Source organism: Passer domesticus, chromosome 7 (assembly GCF_036417665.1).
Source record: "Passer domesticus isolate bPasDom1 chromosome 7, bPasDom1.hap1, whole genome shotgun sequence".
NCBI classification, from domain to species: Eukaryota; Metazoa; Chordata; class Aves; order Passeriformes; family Passeridae; genus Passer; species Passer domesticus.
The window spans coordinates 8,578,193-8,595,654 of NC_087480.1; the positions used below are offsets into that span (position 1 = coordinate 8,578,193).

The 17,462-nt window shown below is 45.8% G+C and overlaps 1 protein-coding gene across 2 annotated transcripts in view; it reads right to left on the reverse strand.

Moving 5' to 3' along the window:
* Nucleotides 1–16,358, reverse strand: part of IL1RAPL2 (interleukin 1 receptor accessory protein like 2) — a 339,644-nt gene extending 323,286 nt beyond the window's left edge. Inside the window, exons 1-2 of one of the 2 annotated variants that reach the window (XM_064426722.1) lie at nt 16,321–16,358; nt 4,315–4,415 (exon numbers count right to left, since the gene is read on the reverse strand). In XM_064426722.1, coding sequence (XP_064282792.1) covers nt 4,315–4,396 — 82 coding nt within the window. In that variant the 5' untranslated portion in view covers nt 4,397–4,415; nt 16,321–16,358. Of the gene's footprint in view, nt 1–4,314; nt 4,416–16,320 lie in introns of those variants that run through there. The other variant, XM_064426721.1, reaches the window with a different exon arrangement.
* Between the last annotated feature and the right edge of the window lie 1,104 nt (nt 16,359–17,462).

Here is a 17,462-nt window from a genome sequence, read left to right on the forward strand (position 1 = left end):
AGCTGTGTTAACCTGCAGAAAGGCTCCTCCTGTGTTAAGCTGCAGCAGCCTCACAGAAACCTCGGGGATGTCTGGCCCTGCTCCTCCGCACAAGGCTGACATGCCCTCCAGAGCTCCAGCATGCTTTCATTTCAGCTCAGCAAATAATATAGCAACAATAAATGTCATCAATTATTCACTAATGGAATTATGTCTAGCAAGTCAAATAGAATCTATAATCTGAAAAATCTTTTGCTTAAAAAATGCAATGATTTTAAATTGGTATTATATTCCCTACTATGATTACTCAAAGCACTGTATATACAAAGGCTTTGGGAAAAGAAGTCGCTTAATCCGATTAAAGCGAAATCACCTATCAGCTGGGAACCTAGCAACTCCCACATCCTCAATTCATTTGTATAACCTCCACCTGTAAAATACCTTTCCTAGGATATTGCTAAAGCTGCAGTCCCCACATTTGCTGTTTGCTCAGTTTTACTTCTTAAAGCAGGCAAAAAGGACAACCTGCAGTTTTCAAAAATGCTTCTTAATATTAAGAAATGCCTGTGAAACTTAAGTCAATATTACACTCACACAGACGCTTGAGGCAAACTATTCTGTTCCCACCACAAACAGCAATCGTTACTCTGTAGACATGACAGATTTCTTCTGGAGCATTGGGAAGTTGCTGCCTCCAAAGAAGAATCTGATGAGCATAATTAAATTAGCTCACCCATTTAAATTATTTTGGCACCACATCTCAAGTGAGAAGCAGCCAAATTTGTCTTGCTACAAGTTTCTGTGTCATTTTTGCGGTGTTGCAGTATACTCTAAATCTATTTGCAGTCTTCATATGCATCCCTGCTTCTCTTTTCCAAATAGGAAATATGGACTCCTAAATCTGTAACAAAGGGGAAGTAAAGGACATGAGAAAAATCTTTCTGTTCTGTTTTTCTATTCCCTTCCAAGAGGACTGTTTCTTCAGCAAACTACAGTTCTATGCTTGCAGCTGGAGCACCATTTCATCACCTTCTGTTTAACATCTTAGATCTTCCACTCCTTACCTCTCCTTAATGACTCTTGCCTGTCCAGCCTCTGTTACTGCCTGCACTTGCTGTCTGGAGCTCTCATCCTCAGCTTTCTCCCCTTGGGTTTCCATTCCTGGACTTTGAAGGAGAATTTCTGCACCAGCCTCTGAAGATGCTTTCCTAGCCAAACCTTTCCTCTCTTTAAGGCAATTCCAGTTTCACCTTCTGAACATTCTAACCCACTCTTGACTGCCTTGGTTGAGTGATGCCTTTGTATTACCTGACAACAATACCTCACCTTTTCTTTGCTCCTCTTCAAGTCAGCTCTCTTTAAGTCCTCCCTACCACTTAAACAAGATACATTCCATTATGTGATATTACACACATGCCAGTCAACTCCATAATTGCTCTTGTACTTGACACTAATCACAATTCTGGCCATTCATGCAATAATTCTGTACATTGCTTAGAAAAAATGCCAGTCTACATAAGTCAGCAAAGACACCAATTTTGCTGGTTTATTGTTCTAGTAGCCCAAATCTGTCTTTTTCATCAGTGTCAGCACCTTCCATGCACTATTTCACACTGCTCTACATAACTGCACAATTTCCCTTCCCCTTTTAAGGATGCTCACCAAGCACAGACATCCCCACACCAACAGCCAGCAAGACCCAAGACTACAACACCCATCCAGACCCTGCTGCAGAGATCCTGCCCACAGAGCATCCTTTGGGCCCTTCATCCACTCCCCCACCTCAGCTCTAATCTACGGCTAAAACACTATTCCTGCTTCCAGTGTACACTGCAGAGCAGCTGCCCACAAATAACCATTGCATTAATTTCCCCTTTCCACTCTCCTTCATCAAGACATCAGTGTAGTAAAAAAAAAAAAAAAAAAAAAAAAAAAACAACAAAAAACCACTCTGAACTCCAGTACCAGCCTGTTAGAGCTACTGTCACCCTATGGAAAATATCCTGACATTGTTTCTTTGTGCATTTGCCTGTCTGCATCCACTCACTGTCCCCGATCTTCCACTAAAACTATACCAACAGTTAAAGTTCAGAAGTGGCTGGAACATCTCTCTTCACAACATATAACATTTAGTGAAGCCCCAAGCAATCAAACAAGTTCTTCAAATGTAAAGACCTCTCAGAAAAGGAGTAAAATTATTAGTTTTACTCCAAGTGCTGACACCTAAGGAACAGAAAAATATTTTAATGTAGTGGAAAAAGAAAAAAATCAATAGTTTGGTCCATGCAGCAACCAGAATGAGTACTCAAGGTGAAAGCCAACTACATGATTATGTACTTGCAAAGAAACTATAATTTTACTTTATGTACATTTTTTCCTCTTCATCTTATTCTCAACACATACTGGCACAATCAAATGAAATGAGAAAGAACCACCTATTCACTAGTGGGATATATTTAGCAAGAGGCAGTCTAACATATTAAAGCATTTTTCCCACCAGTACTGAACCTAAATTGACACTGCCAACAGCTGCTATAACCACAAGAGTCAAAGTTCTGCAAAGAAAGCAGATTTTAAAAATGTAAATCTAATTAAAGGTAAAGTACCAGCTGAACAATGCCACAGCCACCAGCATGCCACTTCTACAGTTGTGTGCTCCTGGCAAAGGAATTGCAGGGACCCTTTCTTGCAGCCAGGTGTTGTTGCCTGGCATCAGAGAACAGAGGCTGTTCAGGTTCACACTGATTGTGAATCTCACAGAGGGTTTCTATCTAGGCCAGTGACAGCAGTTTTGAAGAGCAGGAATACCATCACCCTTAGCAGAGTTCAGACCAAGACTGCACTGTAGCCAAACCCTAATATCTGTTGTCGTCTTATTGTAAAAGTTCCACACTGTTGTTTCCTTATCACAAAAGTTTCACACCTTCTTGGTGTTTTCTCATGGGCAGCTCCTCAGAGCACTTACTCTTTCCTCCTCACAAAGCAGCCAGCTGACTCCAGTTCCCTCTCAACCAGCCAACCCACTCTTTTATAGCATTCTTCTTCTCACTGGTCATGACTGTGGCCTGTTCCTAGTCTTTGGTAATTGGCCAGCTGCAGCTCCTTAGGGGTGAGATTGCTTTCTGCACTATTTTCTTATAGTCTTTCCCCCCACAAATATCCATGACTGCTCTCACAGCACAAACTAGGCTCTGGGCACAATAACCACAACAAAAGGCTAGAGGCTGGCTCAGTTCAGCAACCTCTATTTACACTTTCCATCCCAGCAGAAAGAACTGAGCCCAGCATCTGGCACTTCCCAGAGTAACATTTCCCAGCCTGGGATGTGACATGCAATTCTTTTTAATAGACAGCCCAGTAATTTTCTCTTCTGTTCCCAAGACATGCAGAAATTAACACAAGCCACACCAACTGAAGCCAGAATTTCTGTTTGTGCCTGCAGTGCTGAAAAGACTGAAGACCTTGAGGCCAGCAGGATCAGTGGAAGCCCCCACACAGGTAAGTACAGCGCACAAACAGTGTGGGAAAACAACATGCCATCAGAAGTTTCAAAGTGCAACATTTACCCTCACACACAGCCCAGGCTGCAGCAGACTGACACCCTGTGCTGACCCACTGGTGTGCCCAGTGCCTTCTGAGCTCACAGCACACTTGAGAAATACAAACAGTCTCCCAAAGTCACTCCTTTGAGAGGGCAAAGCTGCATGGAGTAGACATCACCCCAGGCTCAGATGACCATTATCCAGAGGAGCTGTCTACCCTGGAAGGAGAGATTCTAACGCTTCTTTGAAGAGTTCTCTTACTACTAGAAGGCTTCAAAATCAGATGTAAACATGAACCAACTCCTACTCTCTTTTACTGACAGAATAATCAGAGATTATCTACTCAGGAGAGCTCTTCCCAGTTAACCCGTTATATGATCACATATCAAGCCAGCATGACATTTCCAAAAATGGCATTTCAACATACAAAAAATCATCCAGACCTTAAACTCATCACAGATCACATCCACAGTTAAGAAAATCCCTCAGCATGAGTAAAACACTGGATGTTAGAACAATGCCACAATGCCAAAGACATTATTACCTTTGTAATACCTCTGGTTGAGGTTTCAACCCAATCAACATTTTCTTTTTTAATTTTTTTAACAAAAGAAAACATAAGGACACTTTCAAACAGCTTTCATTTACTAAGCAAACCACACCAGTTATGACTTTTTTTTGGCAGAACAGAACAAGCAGTATATATGCAAAACAAAATGCAGCCATCTAAAATGCTTGATTGCATGAACATGAGGTCCAGATCCAAAAGTAAAAATAATTTTCTGTGACTTACCAGAATTTCTCTTTGACACAAGCTTCAAATTCATGCTGACTACAGTACAGATCACAAGAACCAAGAAAACAAGAGGCTTCATTTTTCACTTTCTGTGGCAGCTGAAATGCAAACATAGTACAAAGTCTGAATCACAGCTTTTCACTGCAACAAAGCAGCAGCTACAGTTAAACATTTCTCAAAGAACCACAACAGGGCAATGGCTTAATGTAACAACTTCTCAGTTTATGTTTAGGCAGGAGTGGGAAAACACAGCAGTTCAAAGTAACCATGTATAAACGATTTACCTCTTACTATTGCAAAAAAGGGTTGGGTTTTCTTAAATGACACCTCAAAAATACCATTTTGCTCTCAAAGGAAAAATCACAAGATGTAACAGTTTATTTGAAGTAGTATGGGTCTAATCTGGCAGATTTTTGTGTTATTTTGTATGTTATTTTTGTATGTTATGGGGAAACCCTGATGGTCGTAATTAGCTTTGTCTCAAACAGGCCACACACTTAAAAAATCTTATTATTCAGAAAAAGAATAGGTCATTCATACAATCTCTCTTAGCAAGCTTACTTTCCCACTGGTGGCACTGTAAAAGCTCCTACGATGCCTACAATTAATGCTCTTCCAGAAACTTCTCCTATACAATGAGGTAAAGAAAAGTGAACAAAACTCAGAAATCAATGAATGTAGGTCTCAGGAGTCTCACCTGTGAAGTTTACTACTTACTTTTGTTATGTACATTAAAAAAGAAACAGGGAAAATCGAGTTTAGAATTTTATTTTTAATTTTATATAATTGCTGGAGCTAATTCTATTTTCATTTACAAGTACCAGGCCACTAGAAAAAAAGATAGGAAAAGCAAACCTAGGCTCCTTCTCTGCACTTAAAAACAGGTAGAACAAATCTGAATTCATCAAAGCCTATCTCTCTCAAAGAAAAATGCTTAATTATAAGCTAGAGTCCTTAAGTCTATGCTTAGCTTGAAGTCATGGGCCTTTAAGTGGCCTGACACTCCAGGAATTAATCTCCATATAAGATACAGACTTTAGATCAGGACCCTTATCATCAGATAAAGTTGGCAGCCATCTAAATTACTGTGAAGTTATTATTTGCACCAAAAGATTCAGCACACATTTTAGAGCAGTTTCAATTAAACAGAAATGCACACAACTATCAGCACTAGCAGTCAAAACTGATGCCAGTGAAATGGAATCCTCCCATAAATGCTGTAACACCTCTGCCCACCCAGCTCACTCAGAGCTCCCAAACCCTCAGCCCCAGGAGGAGCCCAGGCCCCTCCAGCTCTGAACATTCACCCAACATGACCAAGCAGCGAGAGGTTGCAATGTCCTGCTGTTCACTGACGCTTATTCAGTTTAATTTGAGTTTATTACATCAAATATTCCTCCCTTGTAATTTTATTACTGGCCTATCGTTGTGTGAAGAAAATGTAAGTAACCCTGTGTAATCTTTTACACTACAGGAATTGTGCTGCTATTCAATTATTTCAAAATTACCACTTTAAACTGAAGTTCTCTTCCTCTCACCTTACTGTACTACAATCTATAAACAGGGAGTGGATTTTTTTTTTCCTCTCTGAATTCTATGGCACTTTTTGTCTATTGATTCCTCACAGTAACAATACTAAGGCATTTTCAAGAAAAAATAAGCACTAAAGGCTGTCTGACAGTGGTTAATGACAGAATTAGCATTCACTCTTCCTTGACCTCTCCTTGGAGTAACACAATCCTGAAACCAGTAAGGCCATCTTGACAAGAGAGCTCACAAAAAGTAATTGAACTAAATCTTTTGACAGATAATTGCAATGATGATGTTATGCTAGAATGATTTTCAAGTATAGCTTTACAAATTAGTTTCTCCACTTTTCCCCCCTCAGTAATTACAGCTGAAATATGGAATTCCTAGGTCCTTTTTTCATGTGGATCTGTACACCTCCGCCCCAAACAAGCTAGGCTGCATTAAATACGTTTAAAAATTCAAAGCAAGTTCTGCCAACCCATATTAATGCTAGGCAGAGCAGAAAACTCTTGGTTCTGTCAGCATTGATAGGAGTTGTACTTTTTGAAGCCCTGGCCTCACCAAGGCAGTCAGTCTCTGTACCTCCACAAATCAGGAAAATAGAGCAGCAAAAGGGCAGGAAACCACAGCACCACCCAGTCACTCATAATCAAGCCCAAAGCCTCAGCTTGTCACATCTGACACAACTCCACTGAGGCTGGCATGAAAATACACATCAGAGTCTGAGCTGTCACCTCCACCATGGCAAAGACTCCAGCAGTGGGATCAGTCACACCAGAGTGACCAGTGGGTCAGCAGCCAGCTACAGACAACCAGGCTGTTCAAACTGCCCTGCCCAAGATGACTGTTCTTAAACATTCAGCTTAACAAAGGACACAAGATACAAAACAAGCTGTATTTCCCCCAGAAGAACATCCAGCAGCCAGAAGAAGAAAGGTTGTATTAGTTCAAGACTAAGTTTCTAAATTTGCTCAGGAGGTTTCTGGAGCTGGGTGTGCCAAGACTCTCACCATGTCTCCCAACAGGACTGGTCTCAACTTTGTCCTCAGGACCATTCACTCACCTGTCAGGCAGCCCTGTGCCAGGCTCCTGGGAATAAATGTGTAGTGGATACCTGTGATCTGATGAAGAACATGAACAAACTGTGCCACCTCGATGAAACACAAGCTAGAATAAACCAGCCAGAGTTCAATGCCACCTCGCTGCAAGCAGGGGCTGATTTTGCCATTAGACAAAACTTTCCCCTCACAGGCACTGAGCAGCATTTTCCTGAGGAGCCACTTACTCTGATGCTGCAAACTCCAAGCAGGTGTGAGTAGGGCCACACAGCTGTAGCAAGAATTTAATACTCCATGGGATAGCCCTCATAACAGGGGAACCAAGTTCATGCCATTCCCAGAAGACACCTTACTCAACAAGGACATAGAAATACCAATTACAGCCAACTTGCCTAAAATCACTGTGAGGAGGGAAGAGAGACACAGAATGAAATTATTATTGACAGAGGTGAAAAAGTCAGTGATCCAAGCCTTGCTGTGACCAGCCAGGTAAGTAAAGGGAGGTTGCTGCTATCAGAAGGAGAAGTGTAGGAGCAGAAAGGTGTAATAACTTAATTCTTCATCACTGCACTGCCAATAAGGTCTCTCCTTCCCTCTTCACCAATTTGTGCTACAGACCTGACTTCAGGCAACTGTCACAGTGTCCTGCAGGCACCCAAAACACAAGGGGACCAGGCTGCAGTGCAGCACAGATTTTGTTCTTCTAACAAAAAACACCCTGACTCCCATATCCTGCCTAACACACTTCATCTCTTTTGAAAAATTTATTTCTTCCACCCAAATCCTCAGGAAACAGAGCCTGGGAAATTGCTGTGTTCCCGTTTCCTTCATGTACTGCCTGCTGTCTCTCCAGCACCCTTCAGCTCGTATGGCTTCTGGGACTCAAAGGAACTTCAAGGGACAAGGTTAGAAGAAGGCACTTAGAAATGAAAAGAAAATCACAGCATTAATATTTTGCACAAAATCCAGCACAAAGATTCCCAAGTTCACACTTTAAATATAATTGAGCTTTGCTCTAATTTGTAGCCCAAGCTTTGTTCATGCAGTGCTCCTTTTTGAAAGAAAACAAGAAAGGAAAAGCAGTGCATGTGCACTCAGGCACACTCCTGTGCACAGGCTGAGATTTGCTGACACACCACGAGGCTCTGTAGGTTCTGGTTTCTCCACAGAAGCTGTGATGCAGAAGGCACTCATTAAAAACAGCGACCCACCTCTTTAGTGATTTCCAATTGTCAGGTTTTGTTGCTCAGATATATCACAAAAATAAATTACTCTTTTCACCCCACACACAAAGGATGAAATGGCAACAGTAATTCTTTCATTGTTTTACAGTAGGCTAGATGGTGAATCCTGTTCATTTCTTTTCAAACCATTTCCCCAGCCCACTTTTTAAGGTTTTAAATTTTAATATGAACTCACTCTCGGGTCTTCTCTTTTGCCAACACACCACATTGAGCTGTTTATTACTAAAAGATTGTCAGCCTATATAATGTGCTGATTGGAACCAATCCACAATGGGCACCAGTTCCTTTTTGTTGATACCTCAAACATAAAGAAAAAAAATACTCAAGATCAGAGATAAAATACTCAAGATCAGAGATGCATGCTTGCTCAAATAACGTCTCTTCAGCTCTACTTGATATGGGTCATGCAGTGTTCTTCGCACTGCTGCTCAATGAGCATCAAAAAATATTTCATTTTGCCTAACTCATTGTGCATCTTCACCATCATAACCAGCCACTTAAGTTGTCTAAATACACAAGGAGCATTAATTCTACAAGGCAGTGTGCATTCAGCATTTGTCTTGCAGGATTTAATTCTCCACTGAACTCAGGTCCTTAACTAAACCCCTGCCTAACATCTGCCTAATTCTCCTTGTTCAGCTGAAACTCAAAGAGAAATTTAAAACGGGGTGTCCTAGGGTTATTTTATGATGATACTTTATTCCCTAATAATCTGCTTCATGCCCAGAAATGACTGCTGTATCTTACAGATGAGCCAGGCAGCTTGCTTTGTTAATAAACAGTTTTACTTTTTTTCACTTGCATCCCCTGGTATCCATTTCTCTCACTGGAAGAAGAAAAGGGAGATATTGAAGCCCTTTCTCTTTAGAGGAAATGCTCATTCCAGAGCACTTTCTCCTAAAATTTGTCTCTTACACTGAGACATGAGGGAAACAGGGTGTGCCTGCTCAACACAGTGCTTGTGTTACACAAACTGGAAGTAAACAGAAACAAAGAGACAACATTTAAACTGTCTGGGATTATTACTGGCTCAGCAGTGTATCACCTGCATGACAGTAATACAACAAGGAAAAAGCAAGGTCTTGTCCTGACAAAGCAAAGGGAACCCAGAGCCAAATACTGACAAGGTTATAATACTTATCTGTAATGACTCCCCTAAAGGCTGAATGTCTGGGTATAAAGGAATAGAAACCTAAAACTCACAGATCTTCTGTGATTTGAAAGGCATAAACTCAGAATCTTACCAGTTATTTGAGAAGAAACACCCTTTGATGTTAACACACAGGTTTTGTTTGAAAAGATTTTAATACTTCCACTAAAAGGTTAAATATCTTCCAAATGGAACTGTAGAAGACACCAAGTGCAGAATCTTAAAGTTTCAAAAATAATCGTATAGCGTAACACAGAAACAAAAAAATGGGCTTCAGTGCCAAGCACAAAAGAAAAATACTGTGGATGGCAAATATCCCATTAACTTCCCCCTTAACAGGTCTGGCTGCAGAGTGTAGAAGTGATTTTAGCTATGGTAAAGTGGCAGTCAGACTCAACACTTAGCAAACTGCTGGCTTGCCCTGCAGAGAAAACCCTGCAAGCATTAACACAAGAACATTTTCTTACAAGAATTTTCTGATCCAGTAGCTGCCTAAAATAGTGCTCATTTATGGGGAAAAAAAGAAAAAAAAAAACAGGAAACGGGAAAATCCCCTGAAATACTCTGAATATAGATAAAGATGACAATATCTATACCATCAAACACTACAGAGAGTGATGAGCATATGATGTATGCACATATCTAAATTGCTGCCAATTCAATAAAAACCCAAGCAGCCCATCTTAACAGGTTTGTAAACCAGAAGAACTAGGACTACTGAGCACTGATTAGCAGATGGAGTTCTATCAGCTCACACCACACACTGACCTCTATTCCCTAAGCAACTCACACAGAATTCCAGTTCATTATATCTCCAAACCAGATTTTAAATCTCTGAGTCGTACTCACCCCTCATGACAACAGCTCTTGCACTTGGAAACACAGAAAACTGTAAGGAGCAATGAGAATGACAAAGGAGTGGGAAAGTTAGCTACTGTTTTTTAAGCCTCATAGCCAGCTGCACCATCAGTGATGTACTGATTCAGCACTACCCTGGATTCCAGAGAGAATTATTGTTCAGCCTCAACATTGCAATATCCTAACTACACATCCTAGGATAGATGGAGATGTGTGTCCAGTATCACAGCTTTTGAGTAGTCCAGACCTTTTACAGACATTCAAAGTGAAATACATGTTGTGGGAGGAGGATTACAGCTGCACTGCAAGCCCTCATGGTTTATGAGGTCAACATAATGGATCAATTAATTTACAGCCTTTTTTTCCCCTAGAGTAGAAGCTATTAATATTCTACATATATTTACTCCTGCAGATTGTGGTTTAATCAATACAGTACTTCAGGCAACATGAAGTACTGTAGGAAATGCAAAGACTCTCAGAGCCAGAGTTTAAGTTTACAGAGCGGGGTTTAGCCTCTCACCACCTTGCAGAAGTACTTAAAAGCTTACAGAAAAGCCCACTGGGGAGAGAAGAAAATGCAAAGGCAATCTACACTTGGAAAGCTAAACATGTACACTAGCACTGAGAAAAGGGGAGGGGTTTTAAGATCACTTTGAATCAGCCTAAGTCCTAGAACTGATGCAGTTACAGCAGAAAGTTCCCAATGCAGAGTGAGGAGCAGCAGTAACCACAGCCACCTGAGGGGAGAGAGGAGCCCCAGCCATGGGTGGCCACACATGCTTCTCACAGCTGACAAGGTTGCAGGGCACTGTCCCAGGATGGCAAATTTCTTCTGGGCTGAGACAGGCTCAGAGACTACTCAGACCCAGCCCAGCCAGGCTGCCCTGGGCTGTGGAGAAGCCCCACACAGGAAAAAAAGGACTCTGACTCCTGCTATTCAGAGCTCTTGAGTGAAAAAACCAAGTTGCTGTTGGGCTTCAGAGTCACTGATAAACCCTGTAAATTCCAGAAAAACCATGGCTGCACTTGACTCCAGCTCTTCAGCTGCTGACACCCAGAACAAACACCAGTGCTCAGGTCACGGCCGTCTCCTCCTGAGTGCTTCAGACAGCCCTGCCAGCGATCACAGGTCCTCTCTACAGAGCCTCAACTACAAAAGTAGAAGACATTTCATATTGAAAGAGATGAGAAGGGACCATTCTCACCCACACCAATTTCACTCACTGCTCTCTGCTCTTATATCAATAAGGAAGCCTGTCCAATTCGCAGCTGCCGACGCCAGGGCATTATTAAGCCAAAAGATTAGATGCTTTGCTTCTTTCATACCCATCCTAACCCTGCTCCCCAAGCAGCTTTTGCAGAAAAGCTATTAAAAATGGAGAGAGACAGTTCAAAGGGAGGTCTCAATTCTGAAAGATAGCATATCCCTCCTCTTTCCCCCCCTCCACCACTTCTCTCGTTCCCCTCGTGCTCCTCAAGGCTCAATACGGAGGTGCTCAGTACAAACAGAACTAGATTTTAGACTGGGCTGCCATCTGCATGCTGAAATGTTCCCTGCTTTTACAGAGCCTTTAAAACAGGCCTCTTTCCATGACCACACAGCAGAGAGACTACAGCTGTGACTGTCAGCCGTATTGACATTATCCCTGCTCTTACACACACTCACAGCTCTGCAATATGAACAGAATAGCAAGATTTGCACTGCTCATGGAAAATCTGGACCAAACTCACTCCTGCACGTTAATGAAACAGGCTCTGTGAGAATACAGTTCTGCATGTGATGTGCTTAGAAATACATTCCTTGATCTCATCCATGGCCACACGCTTTCCTAACTAATACAAAATGCTCAAAGAAGACAGAATTAACAGGAAAAGATGACATCCCAGCTGTCAGGCTCCTTAGAAAACACTCGTCTACAGTTTTCCACTTAGAAAACAGTCCCAGAGAAGCCAGACATGGCACTTTGCCGTCAGCAGAGGTAAGTTGCTTTCACTGAACTCGGCAGCATCGCTGCTCCTTAAAGTGATAAACAGATTCTTGATGGGGAATTTTTTTCCCCTTACATAACCAGAGGCTGGACTTTACACATATGCATTGCCAGATTTGTCTGAGTGAAAATAAGAATATAATTAAGTAAGCAAAGAAACAACATCCCCCAGAATTTGAGAACCATGAGAAACTGCTTATAGGATGTTCCTTTGACACATTTTATAGAAGTCTTGAAAGCAATGGAGTTTTGTTCTGATTCAGCCAAAATAAGAGTAAAATACATATTTTATGTGCCCTGAAATTGCTTTGTCAAATAGACATCCTTCTTAATTTACTGTTACATAAAACAAAGAAAAGGGAGGTGGAAGGAACTCTCTGTAGTGCTTTTAGGGTGGAAAGGATTAGCCAAAATGCCTACAGAAGTTTCCAACACACAGTCTCTCTCTCTCACCAGCTTTGTAACTGAATATAACACATCCCTCAGCTCTCCACCAGTTCCAAGAGGGTTTACCTGGATCTAGTACCAGATGCCAGAGGAAACCCTCACCATCAAAGCTAGCAAAAAGATTTTCCTTATTCTCAGCAAGGGCAAGATCTTTTCTCTCTGTTTTCTTTTCAAGCCTGTTTAAAGAAAGATTTATTTTTAGTTGGACATCCTGAAAAGCAAATTGCCTCTTAAAGTGCCTCTTTATTTTGTGATACACTTTAAATGTTCGCTTTCCCTTCCAGCACTAAAAGAGCTCCTGATAAATAGCTCAGACTCTCATTGTTTGAGGAAGGCTTAGAAATGAAGAGCAGACACAGTTTCCCATACAGCTCTTTAAGGCTGTTTAACAATTGTTCACAATTTAGCATCCCTTGATATTTTCAGCTTGAGCCTCAGTTTGAGAAGCAGGAATGTTTCAGAGAGCAGGAAAAGCCCATGCACTACAAATGCTTTATTTGTACTTCTCACAGTGAGTACAACTTCTCAGCCTTTTCCCTCAGACACACGGGTCAAGGCACCTGCCCCAGCCATCCCTGGCAATTTCCCACCTCAGCCAGCAGGGATGACTAGCTGCACAAGCCCCTTGGAACTTTTCCTCCACCTCTGGTCCCACAAGGGCATCACAACCCAGGGCATAGAAAGTTTTGAACAGCCTCCCCCTTCCAAATGCCACATAGGACACTGTTCTCCATAGCTTTAAGTGATTGCTGTAGCACGTATTCTTCTCTCCCCAGGAAACAGCTGAGAACAGTCATGGAAAAGATTACTCTGTCTATGCAAACCAACCAAATTCCCTTACAGGAACATCCCATCCACACAGCCTGGATGCTCCTGCCCTCTCCAAGCAGGCAGAGCATCCCAAGGAGTACAAGCCTCACATGCTGTCCCCATTCCCTCCTCCTGGCTCTCCAGCAGCCTATCTGCATCTCTGCTGGGCTGCTCACACACACGCTGCCCCCAGCAGCTGCCTGACACCTCCAGACAAACCCACACCTAAACCCTCCAAGCTCCAAACCCACTCCTAAACCCTCCACAGTGGCACAGCACAACACCCACGAGATCCTGAGACCAGCAAGTTACTCCTACCTGCCTCCACTTCCACACTTGGCAGGCTTAAGGCTGCCAAGTCCAGCTTCTTCTGAGGCCCAAGCCTTCAGCCTCCATCAAAGCAGGAAGCTTCCTTCTCCCACACCACCATCCTGCCTGATTAGAAGTGATCTGTGCCACAAGATCAGCCCTTCTGCTGAACTCACCTGCACCAACCAGCCTATGAATCCCTCCTGACCCTTTCAGGCTCCTTTTTGATCTGACTTCTGTTTGGAGAGTGGTCAGTCCCACCCCTGCTAGCTTCCAGCAGCTTCAGCTACTGCACTGCTTCAAAGTGCAGCCACCAGCCTGGCAGCTCTGAAAATTAAAAGGCTTTCCCTTGCTCTGTGAGACACAGAGCAGTTCAGACAGCACTGACTAGTGCCATTCCTGCACGGAGGCTCCAGCAGTTGTGTGGCATCCACTAAAATTGACTCATGCTGGCTAAGTGCATTAATGTGGCACACCTGGCCTTCCTTCCTCCCCTTTCCCACCCCCTCCTATCCAACTGCTAAAGCATCAATCACCACACAAGTTGAAGACAAACCTCCAATGAGCTTCCAGGTACTGTGAAAGGAAAAAGGTGCTCTGCAGAGAAGTCTCAAGCTTTACAAATGGAACATTCAAAGATTCATCTCTGTCTCCTGGGCTCGCCTGCAGCCCGAGTAGGTGAGTGAGTGAGTGTAAAGAAGTCTTGCTGTCAGCTAACAACCCTGAACCTTCCCAGCTGACCACCCCTCCCCAATACCCAGCAGCAAGCCAGAAGTGCACGCACACCCACAGCAAATGTGCTTTCTACCCTTGGTCACCAGCTGGAAAGCTTTAGTTCGGGAGAGGAAGGTCTCCCCTCGCAGACCGGGATCGGGAGCACGCTGGAGGTGCAAGCTGCTGCCTAGCAACACCGGCACTCCGCACGGAGCTGGTCCCGAGCCCGTGCTCCCGCGGCAAGAGGTCTCCGGTGCCCGGAGAAACATCTCAGTGATTTCTCAGGAAGGCACCCTGCACATCGCCACTTACAGCCCCTGATGAAGCACGGGCTCGCCCCTGAGGCGCTGCCCGTGCCTCGGTGACCTGCCACAACTCTCACTTCTCATGCATTACCGGCTTAGGGAGCCCAAAACCCCAAATCCCCGCGTGCCCCAGTCTCCTCTGCAGCCACTCTCCGCAAAGCCAGCGCTCGTCTCGCTCTCAGCTCCCTCCCCACGCTCACCGCCTGCCTCGGGTCTGGCACGAGCGAAGCTTTTCGGACACCGTGTCCCCATCGGGGCTGGCCCGCTCCTGCCTCCGGAGGGAAGCTCCTTCCGTGCGCTGCTCAGGAGCGGGGCAGGCGTTCACCTGCTCGTACGGACACCGCGGAAAGCGGCTGCAGAGGTTTAACCCTGCTGAGAATCAGCGTCCTCTTTTCGTTCAGGGCGGAGAGCCTGTCTCGGGTGTGGATGCAACAGCCACGCACACTCACAGAGCAGCAGGGCACCGTGGCACTGCCCTTCCCGCAGCCCTTCCCGAGCCCGCGGCAGCTCACCCCGCCTGCCCCCGCCGCTAAACATCCCCTGGAAAACATCAAATCTGCCTGCACTCCGGCAGTAATATTGTAGCATCCACAAACCTTACACAGACGCTAGAAATGTTATTGTTTTTTAAATAATCAGGGTAAAAACTCAGGGAGTATATATCAGACATTATAAACACTGCGAGGAGCACCCCGAACTGCTGGCTCCTGCCACAATGGGTTTCCCCTCACGGTACAAACCCAAGTTTGAGCGTTAACCCAACAGGCACAGAAATTGCCAAAAGTACACAAACCTTACTACAACTCTGAGAAACCGCAGCTTACAGCATTTTCCACCAGAAACTTTTGATTCTTTGAATCCTGGCAGACACAGCAGTCCAAGGACAGGCTCTCTGAAAACAGCGACTGAATCCAAGCCACTTCAGAAATGTTTGGTGCTCTTCAGCAGATTTCCATCGGACTCCGAAGGGAACCAGGGCAGCTTTATTGTCACGGAACTTTCGCAGGCAGAGGTCTCAAGTCCAACACCCAGCACGGTAACTCAGAGCAGCCAAGCCTCCAAAGCACCGGCACCACTTGAACAGACTCCACCGCGCTGCATCATCCCGAAAGGCTCTAGTGCTTTTATTTTAAATCCCCGGCAGTAACACTTTTCCCAGGAAGCCCCCGACGCGTTCCAGAGGCTGACAGACCCTCGGTACCAACCGAGATTCCCCCTCTTCGTGACAGAAAACATTCCCGGGGCTTCCGACAGCAGCAGGGCTCAGTCCGGGGAGCGTGGAGCGGCCGCGCCGCTACGGACGGACCCGGCCCCGAGCATCCGCTCCGCGACAGCGGCACCGGGACGGAGATGCGGAGCTGCGGCGGGCCCTGCCCGAGCCCCCGGCAGCGCCGCGGCTCCAGCGGGACCCCGCGCTCCCTCCGCCCGCCCCGGAGCCCGGGAGGGATGAGGCAGTAGCCGCAGCTCTGGCCCGTCCCGCGCGCGGCGGCAGGAGGGACGAACTTTTCTTTTTCGGAGGGACTTTTATCTTTTTCTTCTATTTTAATAAAAAAGGGAACTGCCGCGAGAAGCGCCGCGCGCAGGACTCACCTCCACGGGAGCTCCCTTCTACGGCTCCATGCCGGCGGACTGCGGGTGTCCCCTTGGCGGGGCGGTCCGGCCGGTGTCCGTGCCGTGTCCGTGCCGTGTCCGGTCCGGTCCGGTCCGGTGCGGTGCGGTCCGTGCCGTGCCCCGGGCGCGGAGCGGGCCCCGCGCGCCAGGTGCGCCCGCGCGCCCCGCGCCAGCAGCGGCGGCAGCGCCCCCTGGCGGGCGCGGCGCGGCCCTGCGGGCCCGGCCCCGGGAGCGCCCCGGGCACCGCCCGCAGCGCGGGGGGCACAGCGCCGGGACACGGGCGGCGGCCGGGCCCTGCGCGGGGCTCTGAGGAAGGTGCAGCCAAGGGAGGGATGGATGGAGCGGCAGCAAAAGGCTGAGAAGGGGTGGGTGCATTACCGGGCACCTGGCGCGGACCGGAACGGGCGTAACCCTAACCCTAGGCAGGGCAGTAAATGCAGCCTTGGGCTAAGGCTGGTTGAAAGGCCAAAGCTGTGGAGAAAGGCATGTTTTGGCACTTCTGTGTTCCCTTTGGGATGCCCTTTGCAGCTGCAGTGTGCCTGGAGCTCTGGGCTTTGTGGTTTTCAAAACCCTAACCCTAACTCTAGGCGTAAACCTAAGCCTAACCCTAGGTGTAACCCTAACCCTAACCCTAGGCATAACCCTAAGCCTAGGTGTAACCCTAACCCTAGGCATAACCCTAACCCTAACCCTAGGCACAACCCTCACCCTAACCCTAACCATAACCCTAGCCGTAACCCTAGCCCTAGGGGTAACCCTAACCCTAACCCTAACCCTAGGCATAACCCTAGGCATAACCCTAACCCTAGCCCTAGGGGTAACCCTAACCCTAACCCTAACCCTAGCCATAACCCTAACCCTAACCCTAGGCACAACCCTCACCCTAACCCTAACCCTAGGCATAACCCTAGGCATAACCCTAACCCTAGTCCTAGGGGTAACCCTCCCCCTAGGCTGGGCAGTAAAAGCAGCAAACGCAGAGCAGTCCCTGCCGCGGGTAGTGCCCGGTTGCAGTGCACACTGGATGCGGAGCTGTGGCTCTCGGGGGCTCGCAGACGAACGGTGACACTCAGAGCATCCCCAGGGTCCCCTCCCCCTGCCCCGGGCAGTGCTGCCCTGCT